The sequence below is a fragment of the Lutjanus erythropterus genome, chromosome 7, assembly GCF_056507025.1.
Source record: "Lutjanus erythropterus isolate fLutEry1 chromosome 7, fLutEry1.hap2, whole genome shotgun sequence".
NCBI classification, from domain to species: Eukaryota; Metazoa; Chordata; class Actinopteri; order Lutjaniformes; family Lutjanidae; genus Lutjanus; species Lutjanus erythropterus.
In genome coordinates, this window is record NC_139323.1 from 42,507,620 (window position 1) to 42,530,258 (window position 22,639).

The 22,639-nt window shown below is 40.0% G+C and overlaps 1 protein-coding gene across 4 annotated transcripts in view; it reads left to right on the top strand.

Moving 5' to 3' along the window:
* The window catches only part of ptbp1b (polypyrimidine tract binding protein 1b), a 28,411-nt gene extending 9,956 nt beyond the window's left edge, over positions 1-18,455 (top strand). For 3 of the 4 annotated variants that reach the window (XM_084723856.1, XM_084723859.1, XM_084723857.1), the window contains 13 exons: positions 3,749-3,809; positions 4,374-4,546; positions 4,638-4,784; positions 5,003-5,131; positions 5,317-5,427; positions 5,763-5,943; positions 7,154-7,234; positions 8,662-8,804; positions 11,012-11,045; positions 13,753-13,845; positions 15,124-15,340; positions 15,502-15,579; positions 17,057-18,455. In XM_084723856.1, coding sequence (XP_084579982.1) covers positions 3,749-3,809; positions 4,374-4,546; positions 4,638-4,784; positions 5,003-5,131; positions 5,317-5,427; positions 5,763-5,943; positions 7,154-7,234; positions 8,662-8,804; positions 11,012-11,045; positions 13,753-13,845; positions 15,124-15,340; positions 15,502-15,579; positions 17,057-17,189 — 1,581 coding nt within the window. In that variant the 3' untranslated portion in view covers positions 17,190-18,455. The remainder of the gene's footprint in view (positions 1-3,748; positions 3,810-4,373; positions 4,547-4,637; positions 4,785-5,002; positions 5,132-5,316; positions 5,428-5,762; positions 5,944-7,153; positions 7,235-8,661; positions 8,805-11,011; positions 11,046-13,752; positions 13,846-15,123; positions 15,341-15,501; positions 15,580-17,056) is intronic. The other variant, XM_084723858.1, reaches the window with a different exon arrangement.
* The last annotated feature ends 4,184 nt before the right edge of the window (positions 18,456-22,639 follow it).

Below are 22,639 nucleotides of genomic sequence, written 5' to 3' on the forward strand. Positions count from 1 at the left end.
CCAAAACCACATGAAGGCAGAGATCTGAGAGCAGGAAGTGACGAGAGCAAGGGCTGCTGGGAGGAGGAGGAGGAGGAGGAGGAGGAGGAGGAGGAGGAGGAGGAGGAGGAGGAGGAGGAGTCCTTTTGATGATCACAGCTCTCCTGTTTCCTCCTCTGGCCTCAGGCGAGTCATTTGAAACCACCTCGAACACTCAGACCGGCTCCTGTTAGTTAAAGGGACAGCTCACGGGTTTCTCCTGCACGCTGTTCAGATTCACAACCTTAAACTCTTTCTGATCTGGTTTCTGTACTCCTTCCTCAGGCAGTTGAATTTCCTGCTGAAACAGGAAATAATTTGCTTAATGCAGGACTATTGTGCAGAAGAAATGAAACAAACACATCCAGAAGTGTTTAGACTGAAAATTTTATTAGTCTTCCAGCAAACATTAGTTCAGGCTGGGGCTGCATGATTTGAAGAATGATCATTTTTGAATCACAGTTTTCATTTTCATCGAGAAAAATTATGTTTTATTATTTGTTGGTGTCTGAACAAACAAACATATTTTTCTTACATCTGGAGAATAAGATTTTCAGTCTGGAGAATCTCTGCAGCACTTCATTATAATCCTGCAGTTATAATAATAAAATGTTTGTCACAGAATTTAACTTTCCACAAAAAAGTCTGTGATTTGGATATTGCACTTGGTCATATTCTCAATAAACTCAATAATCTCAATATTATGTCACTTAATTGTGCAGCTCAGGCCATTAGTCGACCAATTGTTGCATGTTTATGATATTAAATCAATTATCTAAATATATATAGGGCTGCAACTAACAATTATTTCCATAGTCGATTAATCGGTCAGTTATTTTCTGGATTAATTGAATTAATAGCTGTTTGCCTATAACCTGTCAGAAAATGGTGAAATATGTTGTGTGCAGTTTAGAAAGTAAAGAAACCATGAAATACTCACATTTAAGAAACTGGAATTAGAGAAGTACAGATATCCAAATCACAGAACCAGAAGCAAGAAGCAGTTTTTTGAAAAAGGAAAAATGAGAAAACAGCATTATAACGAATCTCCTGATCTGCTGTTCTTTTTCTTCACATGATAAGTCATCATCTTCAGATGATATAGATTAACCTAGATTGACAAAGATTGTGACAGGATCAATTTTTCACCAATTTCTGACATTTTACAACAAACAACTATTTATTGATGACTTGAGAAAATTACTGACTGATTCATCGACTATGAAAATAAAATTCAGTTGCAGCTTTAAAGTACACAACATGTCACAACCTACATGATCAATAGTTATTGATACTGATGGATATAAAATGTTCGGAAATCGGAATCGGCTAAGAAAATTGAAATCGGTGCATCTCTAGTTATATACAGAATCAAGTATTAAAGCCGTGTAATAATTTGTAATTCTTCTTCTGTCATGAATAAATTGAGTTAATGAGTTCATTTCATTTTATATTTTTAAGTTCCATCAATAAAAAACTGCTACTTAAATGTTTCAGAGAACTTTATTCACAGTGATACTGAAAATCAAAGACCTTAGTTTACTGTAATACTTTGATACTTGATAAATTTTCTGCCGATTGTTTGAACTCTGCCAGTAAGTTTGATTTGAAGGCAGTCAGAGAAACAGAAACAGAAATGATCAGTGATGATGAAGACATGATGAAGCTGCAGAGTGGAGCCAGAACAACACAGCAGATCCTCAGTAATGATGTTAGCTCTGAGCTGAACGGACGTGATGCTTCAGTTTCTGTTAAAACAAGATGTCTGACCGTCTGTGTGTCGGCCGAGGCAGGCGCTCTGTCTGTCTGTCTGTCTGTCGGTCTGTCTGTCTGTCGGTCTGTCGGTCTGACTGTCGGTCGCTCAGCAGCTGTCAGACAGCAGCAGGTCCTGATCCACAGAGCAGAGCAGGACTCAGGTTTCTGTTTTATTATTCATGTGAGGAGCAGAAAGAAGATCGGAGCTGCTTTTGTTCAGATAGAAACCTGCTCAGGTTCCTCTGACAGAAACACACCTTAATGATAATACTGTCACTTATATAATGAGGCTGTAGCTGATTGGTTCGTCTGTTCCTGACTTCATCCATTCATCCTTTTGCCCAAAATATGACAAAGATAGAGCTGCAACAATTTATCGATTATTAAATTCATCACCAACTACTTTGTAAATTGATTTTCAGTTTTGAGTAATTATTTTATTTATGTATTTTTTAAAAGGTCCAAATTCTCTGATTTCAGCTTCTTAGATGTGAATACTTTCTGGTTTCTTGATCATCTTGGGCTTTGATCAGGATTTTAGGATATTTTATGGACCAAACAACTCATTGATTAGTGGAAAAATTATTGCTAGATTGATCCATATTTGAAAAGTTAATTAAAATTAATTGACATTATCAGACCGAGGTTTTGATCATTTGATTTGTCATTATGCTGCTTTTTTGAAGTAGATCAGATAAAATGGAAGTTTCTGCCTTTTACTTTGGTATGACCCAATATTTTTTGGTTTGCATTGCAAAGGCAGAATACAGGAACTTCCAAATAAGGTCAAAGGTCAAATCAGAGGTCGGGATTAATATGTAGAAACAATATCCTGATATAAAGATATAAAACTGACGCATATCCAACTATTTTGTCTCGACAACAAGAAAACTTTAAGATCATTTTTGTCAGTCCTGCACTCAAAGAAGTTCCTGCCTGTTTCCTGTGTAATGCAGTGTTCTTCAGTGAGTCTGTGATGTATTGATCAGTGATCAGTTTTTATCCTGCAGATGAGTTTTAATGTTGCAGTGAGATTCAGATGAGCCGTTGTGTGTCTCTGTGTTGAATCAGTGTGAATCTGCAGTCTGTTGAATGAGGCTCAGCCTGTTTGTCTACATCTGGTTTTCATTGAGCTCCACAGCACAGGAATTCACCCCCGGCTGCCTGCTGGGGGGTGACGGGGGGAGTGTCACAGTCAGGCTGCAGCTGATCTCAGATCTGTCTGAGCTTCACTGTTCTCACTTTTCTCAACAGAAAGGACAGTTGCACCACGATTTTCCTGTTGTTATATTTCCTTTAGATAAATCTGTGTCTGTGGTGCCTTCAGTGACACCAGGCTCAGTACTGACCCCTGCTGGCAGAAATACGAGCTGCATGTGTTGACTTTGGGACCATCTCTTCATGTTTTCACTGTTGTCCTGCTGATAGTTAAAGGATTCAGGTGTTTATAGAGACCGGCGGACTCATTTCTGAAATTTTGTTTCAAGCAAAAATGACAAGAACTTTATCTGAAGCGTGAAGAATTCCTGCTGTAGTTTGTCTTATATGATCAAAAATTAAATCTCTTTCTATAGAGCTGCAAAGATTAATCAATTAGTTAGTTATTAAATTAATGTGCAGCTATTTTGATAACCAATTAATCATTTTCTATAAAGTCAAATTCTCTGATTTCAGAGTGAAAAGAGTGAAAAAAATCTGCTAATATTCACATTTGAGAAGAAACACTCACATTTTATGGACCAAACAGCTAATCAATTAATTGAGAAAATTATCAACAGAATAATGGATGATGAAATTAATTGTTACTTGCAGCCCTGTCTTTGTTTTTTTTTGTGTGTGTGTGTGTGTTTGTGTGTGTGTGTGTGCGTGTGTGTGTGCGTGTGCGTGTGCGTGTGCGTGTGCGTGTGCGTGTGTGTGTGTGTGACAGCCTGCTAACTGACAGTGGAGGTAAAACTAGTTTGTTTGTTTGTTTCAGAGAGGATCTGACGAGCTTTTCTCCAGCGTCTCAAACGGCCCGTATATCATGAGCAACACAGGTCAGATTTTATTTATTTTGTCATTTATCATTACTGAACATTTCTACACACATTACAGAAGAAAAACTACAGAATTCACAGCCTCTGTCAGGAATACTTCACTGGTTCACGTCATAAGAATTCAATTTTCTGTTATAAACCGATACTGAACTTTTGGGACCCAATACTGATACTGATGCTAGGGAGTAAAAATGATCAGATATCAATATATTATCTACACATATATTTATGTGGGTAGTTGACAAATACACAGTGAATAAGAAAAAAGTCTGCATATTTATGTAGTGTGAAATCTGATATTTGACAAAATATGAGAAGTCTCCAACTTTGTCAGTTCTTTCACTGTTTGAAAATTCTACCAAATTCAGATGAGTGATGATTATATCTCCCATAATGCAACACAACACTGTGTTTTAAAAGATGTTCTGACACAATATAGTATATGATCCTATTTGAATTAAGAAAATGGATCAAATATATTTAAAATGCAGCTTCAAAAAAAAATGAATCAAAGAAATGTAATAAACTCGTTTTCATGCTGTTGTGATTTCCTGTCCTCTGTAGCCAATGGCAACGACAGTAAGAAATTCAAAGGTGACATAAGAGGTCCTGGGGTGCCGTCCAGGGTCATCCACATCCGCAAGCTTCCCAACGACATCACAGAGACCGAGGTCATCAGCCTCGGTCTGCCCTTCGGAGACGTCACCAACCTGCTGATGCTCAAAGCCAAGAACCAGGTGAGAACTTTCACCTGGACGGGAGGATTTTCACTCTGTCGTACTGGTACGTTTACTAAAGTCAACTGTCCCACGTGTCTCCTGCCTTCAGGCCTTCTTAGAGATGAACTCGGAGGAAGCGGCTCAGAACATGGTGGGTTATTACTCCACAGTGATGCCCATCATCAGACACCATCCGGTCTACGTTCAGTTCTCCAACCACAAGGAGCTCAAGACAGACAACTCCCCCAACCAGGAGGTACACTTCACCCTGTTAGCAGCTGTTAAACATCTGTACAGCACCCAGACACTGTTAGCATCTGTTAGCATATTTACAACACTGAGACGCTGTTAGCATTTTTAGCATCTGTTAGCATGTGTACAACCCCTAGACACATCTGTGTAGCTCCCAGCCACTGTTAGCATTTGTTAGTGTCAGCATGTGTTGATCCCTCCATCCCTCCTCTCCTGTCTCAGAGGGCCCAGGCGGCTCTTCGGGCCCTCAGTTCGTCTCATGTGGACACGGCTGTAGCAGCTCCCAGCTCGGTGCTGAGGGTGGTGGTGGAGAACCTCGTCTACCCCGTCTCCCTGGACGCCCTCTGCCAGGTAACACAACAGTGACACACAACATGAGAAACACTGTGCTTCAGTATGTTGATTAGCTAGTGTTAGCATAGCAAGCCTCAGTATGCTACATGCAGCTGTGGTGTTTCTGTCTCTGAGGAAACAGAAGAAGAAGAAGAAGATTTCCTTCAGCAGTCTGATGAGTCGATCTCCTCTCTGGTCCTCAGATCTTCTCAAAGTTCGGCACGGTGCTGAGGATCATCGTCTTCACCAAGAACAGTCAGTTCCAGGCTCTGCTGCAGTATCCAGACGGAGCGTCTGCACAGGCAGCCAAACTGGTGAGAGTCACACTCTACTGGTCCCAGTAACAAGAAGAACAGCACAGACAGAAAACAACATGTCAGAGAGCCACGAGCTCTCTCCCTCTCCTGAATAACTTCTGTTAACTCTGTGTCTGTGTGTGTCTCTGGCTCTGTCTGTCTCTGTGTCTGTGTGTCTGTGTGTCTGTGTGTGTCTCTGGCTCTGTCTGTCTCTGTGTCTGTGTGTCTCTGTGTGTGTCTCTGTGTGTCTGTGTGTGTCTCTGGCTCTCTGTGTCTCTGTGTGTCTCTGTGTGTCTCTGTGTCTGTGTGTGTCTCTGTGTGTCTCTGTGTCTGTGTGTCTCTGTGTGTCTCAGTCTCTGGACGGACAGAACATCTATAACGGCTGCTGCACTCTGAGGATCAGTTTCTCCAAACTCACCAGCCTCAACGTCAAATACAACAATGAGAAGAGCCGTGACTTCACCAGACCAGACCTGCCCTCTGGAGACAGCCAGCCCACCATGGAGCACCCGGCTGCCATGGCAACGGCCTTCAGTAAGACACACACTCACACACACATATAACATGTTTATTTTTGTTTCAGAAGGGATGATGCACATAAATTAACCCTGCCATTAACGAGCAAATCATTTCACATAAACCTATAAATTATCTGGCAGTTTTGTTTTTTGTTCTTTTGTTCTTTTTTTCTTGTTGGCATCGTATTTTCCTTCTTTGTTTTTTTTGTCCCCTTAAGTTATTCTGTGATTGTAAAATTGAAAATTAGAAATAAAATACTAAAAATAAACGATTATTCTATCTTTTCTATCCCTTTGATGGATTTCTCAGAGATTAAACATTGCTAAAAGCAGTTGACCCTTTGTTAAGCCCCACCTCCAAGCAGCAACTGTCCAATCATAGCTTAGCAACTGTAACTAGCGCTGTCAAGCTTTGCATTTCTCTACATGTTGAAGGTGTGCAGGAAGCTCTGAGAAGAGAGATGCTTCAACTTAGTCTTTCCTTGCTCAAACATAAGCTGCAGACATTAGCATGTCTAGCTAACTAATGCTAACTTACTAACTGCAGTAACTTTGCCTCCAGAAAAACTTGTTAGATCCACTGCATCATTTGTTCTGTGGGGCTTTGAGGTGGAGGATGTGGGCTGATGAAGAGTCAAAGATGTGTCTCTCTCTGGCTCGCTGTCTCAGGTCTAAGCCGGGTTAGCTTAGCTCTTATCCCGGCTCTCTTCCTGTGGTGATCGTGGTCCAGCTGGTCTGGCTGGGTGACCCGTCTTAAAGTCCACTGCACTAATCAAGTCCCTGCGCTTCCTTTTCCCACATTAATGAGTGTATTTCTGTCAAATGGACTGTTGGTCAACTAAATGAGAATATGAGGATGTTAAATTGTTGAGTTTGAGTTTGATACAAGAGTTTGATTATTGAAGTCAAACACAAATGCAGATTTGTTAATACCAGACCACTATTTACTGTCGTAATGAATTAGTTCATTCATTTTAATAAAGCTTTAAAATATAACAAGCCTCGACTTTTTACACAAACATACAGACACTATTTTTTTTTTTTTGACTAGAGCTCTTTTTTATTCTTTAATTTTATTTTTATTTTGTTTTTTTTGTTCTGTGTTTTACTGCATGTTGCTCAGTCTCACTGTTTGTCCTGCTGTTGTATTGGCCAGGTTTGGTTTATATAATTAAGATAAACCCAAAGTTAAAGGTGTGACTCAGGTGTTGTTCTGTTCTCTACAGCTCCAGGTATCATCTCAGCTGCTCCGTACGCAGCCGGAGCCGCTCACGCCTTCCCACCAGCCTTCACCATCCAGCCTGCAGGTGAGCCTCAGTCACACGGCTGCAGCAGCAAATAAAATAAAACTTTAAAACAACATGAGATTCACTGTTTGTGGACGATCAGAGTCACCGGTTTACATCCACAACACTCAACAAACTGTCTGTGTTTCTCCCCGATTTAAGAAAGAAGGAACGAAGTCTGCAGAGTCTGCAGCTTCTTCATCAGACAGACGATCAATGAGACAAAAATCAAATTAATGACTTCATTCTAACATCATTATGTACAATTCATGATGGGATTCATAATATAACATGATTAATATAAAACAAAATAACCAAATTTATTTATTCATTTATTTATTTTATACTTTGTACTTTATACAAATGTGAGGTATCACTGTGACATGTGACCAAGATAAATAACAAACAATGGAACAAACAAAATAAAGAAAACAAAACAACAAAAACACTTAAATACAATAATCCTCAACAAGGTTGATAATATTATATAAGAAATGATATATAATTTACCAAATTTAAATTGAAAAAATATAAAAGCCCAAATGATTTGAAGAAGAAAGAAAATCAGGTTTATATAAAGATGAAGCAGAAACAAGAGCTCGAGTAAAATAAAATAAGTCCACTGTACAATATTTATTAAATTATTAAAAATCAAAGAACAATTATGACTTGAAAGAATGTTCCTTATTAAATAATAAATCTGATCTACAGTTTTTGTTCATTTTATCTTAAAGTGCTCCTGCTTTCCTCCGTCAGTGAAATAAAAGTGTGATGATGTGGTTTGAATTGGACTATAAATGTTTGAAATATGTACAACTGCAAAACAAACAATACAGCAGCAACATCGCTGTTATACATTTAATAAAATAAAATAATTCACCACAGAATGTCACAGCAGATATCATCATAGTCCAGTATTCTGGTATTTGTTATTATAATATTTGATATATTTTTACATCCTTTTACATATTAAAACATGAAGATTAACATCTCATCAAAGAAAATAAGAATTTTTACCTCCAACCCTGGCAAAAATAAAAACTAACTAAATAAAATAATCTGAGACATTTTTAGTTTGATATCACAATATTCAATATTTTGTTCCATCCCTTCTTACCAGCCAGATCACACTGTCACAAAACATTTTTACAGATTGAAAATCAGTCCAAACCTAATCAATAACTCTAATAGATGAATCAGTGAGAAGTTTTTATCCAAAGGAAATGAATCCAAAACAGATCACATGATCGGCACTCGGCCAATCGTATCTCTGCTCTGATTAAAGACAGAAATCCTCAGACTGTGTCTAAAGAAGCAGATAATCTGGATCAGAGTCTGGATCAGAGTCTGGATCAGAGTCTGGATCAGAGTCTGGATCAGAGTCTCAGTGTCAGTCCGACGTCTCGTGCAGTTTTCCGATTGGTGTTCACTCGTCTCACCTCTCCCAGTGTCCTTCCCCTATCCAGGCCTGACGGTCCCCGCTCTGCCCGGTGGCCTGGCCTCTCTGTCCCTCCCCGGGGCCACCAGGCTGGGATTTCCCCCCCTTTCTGCTGGAGTCTGTGTCCTGCTGATCAGCAACCTCAACCCCGAGGTGGGTCCTTCACTGTCTTCATCTTCATCGTCTTCTTCTTCCTGAGACACGTCCGTTAAAGTTATGAAGTCTTTTAAATGTTTTGTTTTAAACTTCAAGATTTTTTTATGTTTGATGCTTTTATAAAACTTCTCAACCTGATCTTATTATTATATCTAATATAAACGTATGTATTTCCCTGCGTCTCTCAAAAGTCTCCTGCTCTGCATGTTTTCGATGTTTCACTGCTCCACCTGATTCAGTCTGATAATGAGCAGATCGTCTGAATCGGGGGCGTTGGAGCAGGGAGGCGTCTGAAACATGCAGGACTCTGGACCCTGAGGACCAGGACTGGTTGGGGACCAGTGATGTAGATAAATCAAACTCACCTGTTACTGTTCAACTTACAGAGAAATCTACAAAAACACAAGCTGCAGAAAAGAAGAACAAAGTTGATTAGCAGCGGTGTGTAAGGACAGTTTGACGTCTCCACACGTGTAAATATGATCAGCTGATTGATTAATGCAGCGGCAGAGTGAACAGCAGCTCTGCAGGAGCTTCAGGATTTTATTTTATTTTTTTCACAAAAGCAAAAAGAGAAAAACATGCAGGTTACAGTACAGATCAGTGCAGAATCAATACATCAGAAGAGACCAGACATCCGGTAACACAGTTTATTCTGTATCAGGCTGCACAAGTCATCACAAAATTATCTAAGTCAGTGCTTCCCAAAGGGTGGGCTGTGGCCCAGTGGTGGGCCATGAACTCCCTGCAGGAGGGCCTGGAGAGGCCATGAAAAATAATTATTTTTAAGTTTTAATTTTAGAAGTTTGAAATTATCAAAAATTATTGATTTGGTTTAATTATTTTGAACATTTAAAAAAACAAAATATAAGTAGATAAAACAATACAAAACAGAGACAAACATTAAATAATGAACAGATTCATAATGAGAAAAAATAAATTTACATTTGACGTCTGAAAAGGAGCAGGAAGAAGCAATATGCTTGTTTAGCCCCGCCCCTAATCCTAATCCATAATAATCCATCGATAATCAATCTGTAACATAAATCCACTCTCCTCCCCATCAATCAGCTTTTTATACTATTATTTATGATGAATTTTCAAACTGTAATCAGAACCAATAAAACGGATCCATGAGATATAATTTTTTCTGTCACATTAACTCGTCACTGGTGCGATTCATCGCCTGTTTTGATCAGATCTGGTTGAGCCTCTGAAGATTTTCAGATTCCAGTGACCCACAGTATTCTTAAATCTGTGAACGTCTCAGGCGTCCCTGTAGCTCGGGGGCGGAGCCTGTCCCGTATACCGAGGCTGTCGGTCCTCTGCAGCGGTTTGACTCCTGCCTGTGGACTGTTTGCTGCGTGTCGTCCCCTCTCTCTCCCTCTCTACTCCCATTCCTGTCTTATCTCCAGCTGTCACTACGAAAAATAAAGGCAAAAGCCCAAAATAATCTTTAAAAACGTTTGGGGATGACTGATCTAAATTATAATATAAACAGGTTCAGTATCTGAATCAGCGGACGTCGCTTCTGTAATTATTCAATAAAAGAAAAATGTGATAAAAAGAGCTTCATAATAAAACACTGCAGAGTTGACTTGGACCTAGTTTTTACAAAAACATAAATGATAATTCACACCAACTGTATCAGTTTCAGTCAGAATAATCACTGACTTTTTTTTTTTTTACCACATCTGTATTTCTGTCTGATGTCAAACTGTCTTTATGAACCTCGTCCAGCAGAGTAAAGTCACACCTGAGTGATGTCACAATGTTTTCCTGCAGTCTGATTGGCTGACAGTTTTGCTCTCACAGATGTTTTTTTTTTTATCTTTTGTCACCTTCTGACTTTCTGTGATGTTGTAAATGCCTTCACATGAAACCACACGCACGCACACACACACACACACACACACACACACACACACACACACACACACACACCTGTACACACACACACACACACACACACGCACACGCACACACACCTGTACAAACACACACACCTGTGCAATCCTGTGTGAACATGTCATGTCATCTGACCCTTCCTCTCCAAAGGTAATTAACCTCCTGATTGACCCCTCACCTGTCTTTTTTTCCCTTTTTAATTTGTTGCCATGGAAACGCCTCGGACCCTCCACCTGTCCTGCCCTCCCACCTTTACCTGTCCTGTCCCTCCGCTGCCTTCTCTGCTGTCTTTAAAGAGAGTTACGCCCCACTGCCTCTTTATTCTCTTCGGTATGTTGTCACTAGCTTCTTATTTTGATACATCAGTAAGTTTCTGTTTGTTTTTCCTCTTTTTCATGTTTTTAATGAAAAAAACAATGAGTGTCTGCTGGTTTTGTCAGATTTTGCGTGTTGATTTGAATTTTTTTTTTTTTTTCACAATATTTGCAGCTTTTTCTTTAAAAGGCACCTGGTGTGTCGAGCCCAGGTGAACATCTCATCACACACAATTAAATAACTGGAAACAATTAGAGCTGCACCGATTAATCAACTGAGCGATTTTTATATCAATCACCAACTATTTTGATAATTGATTAATCATTTTGAGTCATTTTTAATAAGAAAAAAGTCCAAATTCTCTGATTTCAGTTTCTTAAATGTGAATATTTTCTGGTTTCTTTCCTCTCTGACAGTAAACTGATGATCTCAGATTTGTGAACAAAACGAGACATTTGAGGACGACATCTTGGACTTTGATCAACATTTTCTGACATTTTATGAACCAAACAAACAAAGTGATTGATTATTGGAACAATTATTGCCAGATTGATCACTAGTTGAAGAATAGGTCCAAACATGTGAAAACAGGTGGAGCTCACAGAAGAACATCTGAGAGCTCTGCAGCCATCAAACACGTGATTTATCGCTCCGTTCAAAGCCACCAGACGAAGAAGAGGAAAGACGAAATGATTTTATTCAGTGTTTCCTGCCTGCCTCACGGCTGACAGCTGCAGTGGTCTCACTCAACACTGGACTGATATTAATTACCTCATTAGTTATACCTCATGTCCAGACGTGTGCTGTCTTGGTTTGTCTCGGTTTGACTCAGCACAGCAGGGGTTTGTATCTCCATTAAAACAGGGAAAACAGGAGAATTCTTCACAATAAAAGTCATTCATTATTTTGTTATCTAAAAGCTTTTATTATGAAGCAGCAGAATCAGAAAATGTTGTGATTTCATCATCAGCAGTAACTGAACACGACTCCTCTCAGCTGAAAGTGAACATGAAACAGTAAAATACAGCAGAAACCTGAAAGTACAAAGTGAACTTTGAGCTGAACACACTTTTATAAACCTCTCTCTCTCTCCTGCACACACGAGTACCGCAACTCACCTCATCTTTATTTACAACACGTTTCATACACACCTGCAGCTCAACACACAGGAAACAAAAAACAAGCAAAGAAAAATGAAAATACAAAGAAATTCTAAAAATTGCAGGAATAAAATTACACCAATGAAATGAAAGTCAGAAGAAGTAAAAGGAACACTGAGAATGATTAAGGCTTAAGATTATAATATTACTCCCAACAGTTAAAAGCCAGACTCTTTACCTTCCTCTGAAGTCACATGTTGGTCACGAACGGCGAGACGTCCTCGCAGTCCGACTCCAGAGGTGGTTCATCTCAGGCGTCACTCGCCACGTTGCTCCGTGTTGTAAGTGGTCATGGAAACGCAAAGCAGCGCAGGACGTTTTGGCGCCACGGCCAGAGGAGGCATCATTTTTAACTTGAGACTAATTTTGAAAAAAATATCTAATTGTGATTATTTTGATTATTTTAATTGCAATATAATTTGCGATATTAGAGGTAATGATAATTTTTACATCATTATTCTTAATTTGATTGAAAAACATGGTAAAATGTTTATATGATGTGATTTTTATTTATTTATTTTTTTACGGGAATCTGAACCAAATGAAGATTTTTTTTTTAAGTCTGTAGAATCTGATGTGTAGGACGAGACGTCTCCGTCTCACCACATTCATTCAGTTAAAAGTTTAAAGACACATTTTGTCTTTAACAAATATTGCACCTCCTGCAATATGAAAGTTGCAGAAAGCCATAATTAGACACTAAAATTTGTTTCTGACTCCACGTGCAACAGAAACAGTTTTGAACCTTTATTACTGAAAGCTGAATGGATTCAAACAGGGAAGTTATTGAATGAATTACTGCTGTTGAATCTCCTGTTATTCAGAATCCAGAAAACACTCATGCAGCAGTTTTTATTGGATCGACAGTCTCGGTAAAAAGTGTTTCTGCTAATAGATGTTGATTTTTCAGTGCAGAGAGCAGCTCAGACTAAACTCCCGTCACCTCCGTCACGTCTGGGTGGAAAAGTGTTTTACAGTTCAGTGATTAAATCCAAGCTGCATTTATTGTGTTTCATCTTATTTCAGTACATTTGAGTTTTTGAGTTTGCATGCTGGGTTTCTTTCAGTTTGCATGTCCTCAGTGCTGAATCAGCTGCTCTTGTTTATTTATTTATTTTTTTTTAGTCAGCACTCCCATAATTCATAGCTCCTACATGGTGTTAATCTGCCATTTTAATTTTTCTCTGACCCTTGCCCTGAATTTCCTCACTGCATTTCCTGTGTATAACATTCAGAAGTTCCTGCCTTCTAAATTAAATGCTCAAATTCATTAGTGTTCCCATTTTCTGACCGCAGCATCTCACTGCTGCTCCTCCCTCCACCTCCAGGGTTTACGTTCAGCACTTTGACACGGTTTCTTTGTTATTACGTCAAAGTGTGCCCCCATTTCTCAGTTAAATCCCCTCCACAGAGGTTTAATTTGATAATTAGACTAAGGGTCAGTGGCTCAACAGTTTCTTTCACAGCTTCCTGTAGGATTTAACATGTGTAGCTCATTATGTTTGTTCAACTTCATGTGAAACAAGAATTTAACCTTTCTTCATTTCTGGCTGTGTGTTAAGGTGTTTATGGTGACGTGATGAGAGTGAAGATTATGTTCAACAAGAAGGAGAACGCTCTGGTTCAGATGTCTGACAGCACACAGGCTCAGCTAGGTAACCTCCTCTGATGCTCAGTGGACTCCTCTGGTCCTCACTCTGCCAACAGACACAAGACTCACGAGACTCCTCCGGCTTAATTCTGATGTAAAATCTACTTTTCTAGGGTGTCTGTCGATAAGATGCATATTATGTAGATTGTTCCTCATTTCTCTCCTGTCTGCTTTCAAAGAAATGCAAAGATTCTTCCAAAAAAGCCCCTTTCTGAAGTGAAAATCGAACTTACACATAAAGACAGATTCCACTTTACAAACAGTGGTAAGAATTCTGCCCCACACAGGAAACGGGCAGGAACTTCTCAGACTGCAGAACTTAGAAAAATAACTTAAAAGTTTTCTTGTTGTTGAGACAATTAATCAGGTTATTGTTTCTACATATTAATCCTGACCTCTGATTTGACCTTTGACCTTATTTGGAAGTTCCTGTATTCTGCCTTTACAGAGCGAACCAAAAAATATTGGGTCATACCAAAGTAAAAGGCAGAAACTTCCACTGTAGCTTTAAAAAGCAGAATAATGACAAATATGATCAAATCCTCAGTCTGATAATGATGTTTTTCTGTTATTATTTACATTATTGTTATTATCATTATTTACTGGAATCATTTATTATTATATTTCAGTACGCCTGTGATGTTCTAAGTTACCTGCGTTAAGTTCTGACTCTGTACTCTTACTGTGATATTTTTCTATACAGTTGTTGTATAGCATTTTAAAGCACATAGTCGACATATTTCTTCATTTTCTTGCAGATATTTGACACTTCAGTAACTGAAGTGTGTTGGTTTGCTGCTGTTCCTCCACGGCTTTTTGCAGTTACTGTAACTTCAACCAAAATAAAACACATTTGAGAGAAGATTTTTGTCCACGTAACAAAGGAAGTCTCTAATCTCACAAAAACGATTTTAACTAATTTTTGACAAAAAAATGAAGTTGACCCATTGACCCATTTATTCATCTGAAGCGGTCAACGAAGTTGTTGATGCCTAATTTAAAATTCGTCTTACATGGAGGGTTGGCTGCAGGTGTGCTAATGTTAGCTGCAGCTGTTGTGGTCAACTTTACTTTCAGGCATTCAAAAATGGTACGGTCATCAACTCTTAGATATATTCTTTGTTGCAGGAGTGCACAAGTTAAATTTTCAGGTGCTTTCTCCTCTATGCAAGAACTAAACATGCTACTGTATTACAGGAAATTAAGAAGAAAACTGGAATAATAAGATGCTTATAATCCTGTCAGAAACTTGAGCAGCGTTTCTTATCGGTTTGGTTTGCAGCTATGAGCCACTTGAGCGGCCAGACACTGCATGGGAAGTCTATGCGCATCACGCTGTCCAAACACACCAGCGTCCAGCTTCCCCGTGAAGGCCATGAGGACCAGGGCCTGACCAAAGACTACAGCAACTCCCCCCTGCACCGCTTCAAGAAGCCCGGCTCCAAAAACTACTCCAACATCTTCCCACCTTCTGCCACCTTACACCTCTCCAACATCCCGTAAGTCCTCGAACTGCAGGAACACCTGGCCTGTAGTCCAAACTAAGAACGCTTAATAAACCTGGCACCAGACTAAACCTGCGACGTTCCTCAAATCAGACACAACAAACAAGATGTGGGTAATATGATCTTTCATGCACTTTTTACTTTTGTGTTTGTAGCCCATCTGTGGTTGAGGAAGATCTCAGGATGCTGTTTTCCAGTTCAGGAGCCATGGTCAAGGCCTTCAAGTTCTTCCAGTGAGTCATCTGTTTGCTGTCTCTGCTCTCAAAGACCTGTTCCTGAATGCCTGTCTCTCACACAGCCCTCCAGTGTCCATGACCTTGTTCTTAAGCCTTTATCATTGAACTGAAGTTCCCTTTCTACTTCTGTTCTTGTGGTTGTCGTGTTCTGAGGCCTTTGTTTTTGCCCTTAAACCTGAGGCCAGTTCTTGACTTTGCTTTTTGTCTTGACATGGAGGCGTGATCTTTTTCTTTCATCCTTGCCTTTTTTCCAGTGCTGAAATTCTTGTTCTTTTCCCAAAGCACTTATCTTTGTCCTGAATCCTTCATCCTTGCCCTTTAAACCCTAATTGTTGTCCAGAACTCCAGTCCTTATCTTGAACCCTCATCTGAGTTCCTGACTTTGCTCTTTGCTCTGACTTGGAGCCTTCATTGTTGCCGAGAAGACTTCAGCCTTGACTGGGTCCTTGTGCCAATCCGTGTTTTTGCTTGCTTCTTTGTTTCTCCCTAAAGCCTTAGTCCCTGCCCTGACGTTCCCTTTGTGCCTAAAGCCTTAGTCCCTGCCCTAAAGCTTTCAATTCTGCCCTAAAACTTGACGCTTACCTCAAACCCCTTATCCCATGCCTTAAATCCCTTATTCTTGTCCAAAAGCTTTCATCTTTCCATTCAAGCCTGCATTTTTGCCCTGAAATTCCTGAAGCCTTCATCTTCAGACCCAGAAGTCTCTCTCATATTCCTAAAGTTATGCATCTCGCCTCGAAACCTTTGGTCTTTCCATGAACTCCCTGTCCCTGCCATGTCCTTAGGCCTTTGTTCTTGCCCTGAAGCCCTTGTCGTGGCCCTGAGGCCTTTGTATTTGTCCCGATGGCTTTGGTCTTGCTCTGAAGCTCATTTTCCTGCCACCTCTGAATCCATGCTATGTCCTAAAGCCCCTGTCCTTGCCCTGATGTTTCTTCCCCTGTGCTTGCCCTGTTCTAAAGTTTTTGTCCATGCCCAAAAACCTTGGTTCTTTCCTTGATGCTTGCCCCTAAGCCTGTATTCTCATCCATAGTTCTTGTCCTTGCCCTGAAGTCTTCATCTTTGCTGTTGTGCCCCAGCTTTGCTAATTGCCCCATCTTGAAGCCTTTATTCGTGCTCTGTAGTCCCTGTCCTTGTTGCATCCTGGAGTCTTCATTCTTTCTTTTGTCTTTATTGTGAAGCCTTTGTTTGTCCTGAAGCCTTGAATCTTAAAGCCTGTGTCCTTGACCCTCGAGCTCCTGTCCATGTCTTTTTACTTTCCCCAAAGATATAGCAGGCACAACCTCATTGTATAGGTGTCTGTACAATGACAGTAAAGACTGTCAGTTGCCCTGAAGAACCTTATCCTTGAGCCCCCGTCCTGAAATATCCATTCATACCTTGTCCCAAAAGGCCCTCCCTTTCACTGTATTTAATCATGTGACCTTGTTGATGTCCTCTATCAAGTCTGATAACCTCCTCTCGGTCTCTCCTTCAGGAAGGACCACAAGATGGCTCTGATCCAGATGGGCTCAGTGGAGGAGGCCATCGAGTCCCTCATCGAATTCCACAACCACGACTTGGGAGAGAACCACCACCTGAGGGTCTCGTTCTCCAAGTCCTCCATCTGAGCCTCAGACGTCGCCATCTGAATCCTCGATGGTGTCCACTACACTCCGATCATTCCAACGCATGTCTGCAGAAACCACCGTGAAGTCTGGTGTGATGTTAAATTATTTTTTTAAAGCTCTTTTTTTAGGTTCTTTGCCTTCGAAGAGGATTAGTTCTGAGAAAAGTGGAGGAAGTCAGAATTCTGCATTTAATCTCAGAAGACGGGGATTAGAGTCAGTATTCTGAGTTTGTCAGGATTTTCGGAATAAACCGGAATTTTTAGATTATAGTCAGAGTTTGGACTGTGATCGTGTCCTTTGTGTTTTGAAGTTGATACCTTTTAGCCACACTTGCCTTTTTGACTTTAATCCCAGAATCAAGGAATTAAAGTCAGCCTTCTAAATTTATTTATCAGTAACTTCTGACTTTATGAACTCAGAATCTTTTCTTTAATCTCAGATTGTCATTTGTTTTCCTGTGGTTCTAATCCTCTTCTTTGAAGTTTCCCCTCTCGGCTCTGACAGCGTTTGGGACGTCCTGGATTTTCCCTCATGCTGTCAGATCTTAGTCCAGGCCTCGTTAAGAAAGGCCTCGGCCTTCAGATGATCCCTGTGCCTTATTCCTGAAGTCAGAATGACCGTGACTTTGACATGTTAAAAAAAAAAAATCTCCCATCATGCCTCTGTAAATTGGCAAAGAGCAGGTTTACAGTTGATAAAGGTTTACTGTTGATGAGATGTATTACAGATATATCCATATTTTGTGTATTTTATTGGTGTTGTTTTCCAGTCCTTTATGTTAGTGTTTTGTACTGCTGGTTACTGTAGCGTCAAACGTGAACTGAGTCTGTTTTAGTGGGTTTGCTGGGTCTGTAGTCTTAGATGAAATTCTTTTATTTTCTATTCCTTTTTGATTTCCTTATTTCCATGTATGCAATCACGTTTTATTCAAATCAAATATTGTAGCAATATTTTAATCATTCCTGAACTTAAATTTGTTGGGTTTTTTGGCGTCTTGGCGAGCGCGGTGGGTTCTTCTCGCCGCTCTGCTGCCTTTTACAATCCACAGACGAATGTTTTGTTTCTGTCGTGTTGGGTTTGTGAGTCATGATGTTAGCTTGTCTTGTCTGTCGCGTTGCTTCTCTGAACGGTTTTATTTATAAGTTTGTGATCCACTACAGCTGAAACCAAAAACAGCCTTCTAGATGCAAACAAACCGCCTGCCTCAGGTTTCTGGTTTTAAGGACTAAGAAAACAGAAAAACATGAAAGAATGATGAAGAACTGGTTCAGGCTCTGTTGGTGTTTTCCTGTGGGAATATTTTTATTAATTTCTCGACCGCTTCACTGGATTCAGCCCTCGGGTGTGACTCCAGTCTCTTATTGCAAAACCAGATGTAATGTGGAGTGCCTTCAACGCAGCACTGAGTCGAACGTCAGTTCCTCTGATCTCTGAGTTTGACGGACGAGAAACCCTGCAGCCGTCAGAAACGTACTGAAACCACGAGGTGCTGGTTTGGTTTATCTGTGTGTCTTAATATTATTATGTCGACATTCCAGCCGCTCAGACGTCCACCTGACGAAGCTCCGTCACTTTCCTCTAAACGAGCTGTTGCTGTGGTGCGTTCAGGACACCTGGGAGATTTGGTAGATGTTTTCACACAGAAGTTCTGTCTCATTCCTGAGGTTCACAGGAAGTCGACTGCTGTCTCCTACACTGTGATTTTGGTTGGTCCCAGATCAATGTCAAGGCTGAGCTATGCAGAACCCCCCCACCCCCCCACCCACATCCAAAAAAACCCCTAAAACAATTTATAGACAAAAATAGTCCCTGTCAATCATCACCCAGGACCCATGACTCCACCCTCCACTCCTACCTTTCAACCAGTCGACCAATCACCTCTTTCTGGTGTGTTTACAAACATAAACTGACAGATTCACAGATTGTACCTTTAAACACGGCGAGAGAAACCGGCTGAAACCTCTGGTTGGTGATCTCAGAGCTCACTGATGTCCACCAATGATCGATTTAGAGTTTTGGACATCTAAGACGGCCTTTGTCAGAAATTTTAAGACCAGAGGGACTTCTGCTACGACACGTCTGCAAACCAGCCAATCAGAATACATCAGGAAGTGATGCAGAATAAACATACTCATCAGCTGTGTTTCCATCAGTGTAATTTTTTGCACATTTTGAAACATCACAGTAGATAAAAAATGCTAACTCAGTCTACAACGATAAAATGTTTTTAGATATAATCTGAATGATCTCACATTAAAGTTAAAAACATGGCTGACTGTGACCAAGTGTACCTGATAGTCTGCATTAGTTTGATGCAGGTAAATATAATGTATGTTGCCTTTAAGTTGATGGTTTGTTGTGACGTCAGACAGCTGCTTCACGTCACTCGATGGATTTGCTCAAAGTTCATGAGCAGGAACTCTGAGTGGCGTCTGGTTGGATTTTTTCTACCAGAAGGTCATAAATTTTGCTGCTGCAGAATAAACTCAACGCCCACATTTAAAATCTCCATGTGAGCAGGTCTTTCATTTCACGGCGTCTTTATCGGACGAAGCGGACCAATGAAAACACTCCAACGCGTTGTTCATCACTACACAAGCCGCTCACACATCGGACATGTTTACGTTTGGACAGTTTTTCCCAGGTGACTTGAATGCATCACAGTGTCGGGTGAGACGGGTGAGGCCGGACTGGGACCAGTGAGTCAGTAGCAGGTGGATGGAGGGTTGGGGGGTGTTTAAGTGTACATACGTGTTTTATACCACAGTTACGTGTCTGAGAGCTGATTGTTGGTTTTATATCTGATGATGAAACGTGTATATTTTGATTCAAGTGTGCGACCGACCGGTTCTGAGCCGAACACTGTTTGTGTCACAAAGAAAAAAAACAGATTAAATCACTTTTTATCAAAAAAAAAAAAAAAAGTCTCGTCTGAATCCTGGAAACCTGATTTATACTTTTCATACATCAGAGTTTGTGTGGACGAACAGGATGATCTGCTCTATAATCTTTATTTTCCTGTAAACATTTTAATGCACTGAAGCATCAAATGTGAATTTTTGCTCCTACAGTGATGTGCATCAGAATGAGAAATACTTTATTGATCCTCAGGGGGGATATAAGCATAAAGAGAAATAAGAATGGAAATAGAAAACTTAAGTATGTAAAATAAAATAAAACTAGTGTGTTATACCACTGTATACAACAATATATATAAATAGGAGGTGTAAAAATATATAAACAACAAAAAATATACAACATTGGTACACACTGTAAAACAGTAATAATATTAGTAGTATTATAAATAAGAGTGTCAGTTGGTTTAATTGCACAGATTAATAAATGCAGACATACAAACTCAAACGAATGCAGTGATGCATGCAGAGTAATTCTTCAGACGTTTCCCTCTGTGACAGAACGTGACACATTTATATCAAACAGACTTTTTAATCCTCAAGTTCACTTTCTAAATATTCTGAGAAGAATTTCAAACGACCAAAGTGCAGATGTACACTTTAAAAATGTTAACAGAGTAACAAAAAACTGCACACGTAAATAAAAGAAGAGAGAAGAAATTCAACTCAAACTTTATTTATATAAAACATTTCATACACAGGGCAACACAACATGCTTTAACAAACAACAACACAGATAACACAGATTAATATGCACTTCAAAAAGTGTGATACAAACAAAACTTATACAAAAGTCAGTACAAAATATACAAATATCAAGAACACACACATAAACACGTCAGAGATAAACATGTGAAGGACACATGAGACGCTCACATCAGGAAGTGTGGTTGTTAACCTGGTTTTAGAAGTGCTCGGTGTCGGCGTCTCTCAGGTCCTGAGGGACGCCGTTCCATTTACACGGTGCAGAGAAACAAAAGGACGCAGAGATCCAGTTGTGGTCCAAAGGTTCCTTGTAAAGATCATGTAAGTCATGTCAGTCTCCAGTTCTCAGTGAGTCTTTGTCACAGAAAACAATCATGTATTTTGATTATTTCATACATTTATTACAGGAAATATCTGCTGGACAAAACCTGCCGAGTCAGAAAAACACGTGCAGCAACTTGAATGATGAGTTCTGGTGATGCAGAAAGTTGTTCATCAGATGTTCTCTGTTTGTTCCTGGGATCCCCCCCTTGATAAGTCAGTGGAACATTCCTGCAGGGGTTTGACGCAGGGCTCAGACTGACCCCCTGCTAACGGGACAAGGAGCTCAGCACAGACCTGAAAACATCGAATCACTGACCTGAACAAGTCAGGAAAGTCACATGGAGCCGTTTCTAAGCAGCTGCAGTCTCATGAAGTGCCAGTGACAAAAGAAAAAAACTAGTGAATTATTAAACAGAACACTGACGAACATGAGTGATGTCATATTTGTGGAAAAGTTGAGTTTTGACAAACAAAAGTTGATTTATGACAAATTGAAAGACCATCCAGAATTCATGGGGATCGGTTTAGGTGTGTGAATTGTTGCCATTGCAGCTTCCTGGAGGGACTGATTTCTAAAGAATATCAAGAATTCATCATGAAAAACGTCCCTGTGTCTGAAAACAAACCGTCCTGTGATCGTTGAAGAGGAGGAAAAACTTCAGTTTACAAGTTTAATGAAGAGAGTTGAAACTGGAGGACGATCAGAGGTGTGTTGTGTGATCAGAACCAGCAGGTGGCAGCACACACACACACACACACACACACACACACACACACACACACACACACACACACACACAGAGGACAGGGAGTCAGAAAATATCAACTTATTTTACATTTGAACAAATATTTTAAAATTGATTTTTGTTTTTTAATAATCTGTCAGGAGTTTGATCACGATGCAGATTTAAACGGATTCCTGTGGTGTTTTCTTCAACATGTTATTAATTAAATTTAACGCTGTGTCATGTTTTACATCCTGTAGATGTTATTATTAAAAGGACAGTTCACTCCAAAATCAATCATGCATATTTTTTCTCTTAACCTGTATTGATATTCATCCATGTTGATCAGAGAAAATTCATTGTTGGCAGCTCCAGACAGATTTTCTTCTTCTTTTTTGGCCAAAAATGTTTTTTAGGGAGAGTCAAGGTTGCAGACGTCTGGTCTGGATAGTTTCGGTGTGAGATGTCCGACTTCTCTCCGGTATAATGGAACTGAGTGACACTGAAACAGTTAAACAGCAGAAATCAGGACGTGGTTACTGAAGTGTTTTTCTTCAGACACGGTCAGGAGGCAGGAGAACCGATGATGAAAAGGACAAAGACTCAAAAAGGAAAAACTCCTGCAACACTTGTAGTCTGTAGAAAATCTTTCTTCATCAGGGTCTCCAGTGAAGGCCAGCGTCGTCTGTAAATAAAGTTTTCTGTTCATTGAAAGTTGCAGGAGTTTTGTTTTGTTGAGAATCTGCAGTTCTGCCTTCAGTTCATCCACCAGCTGTGTCAC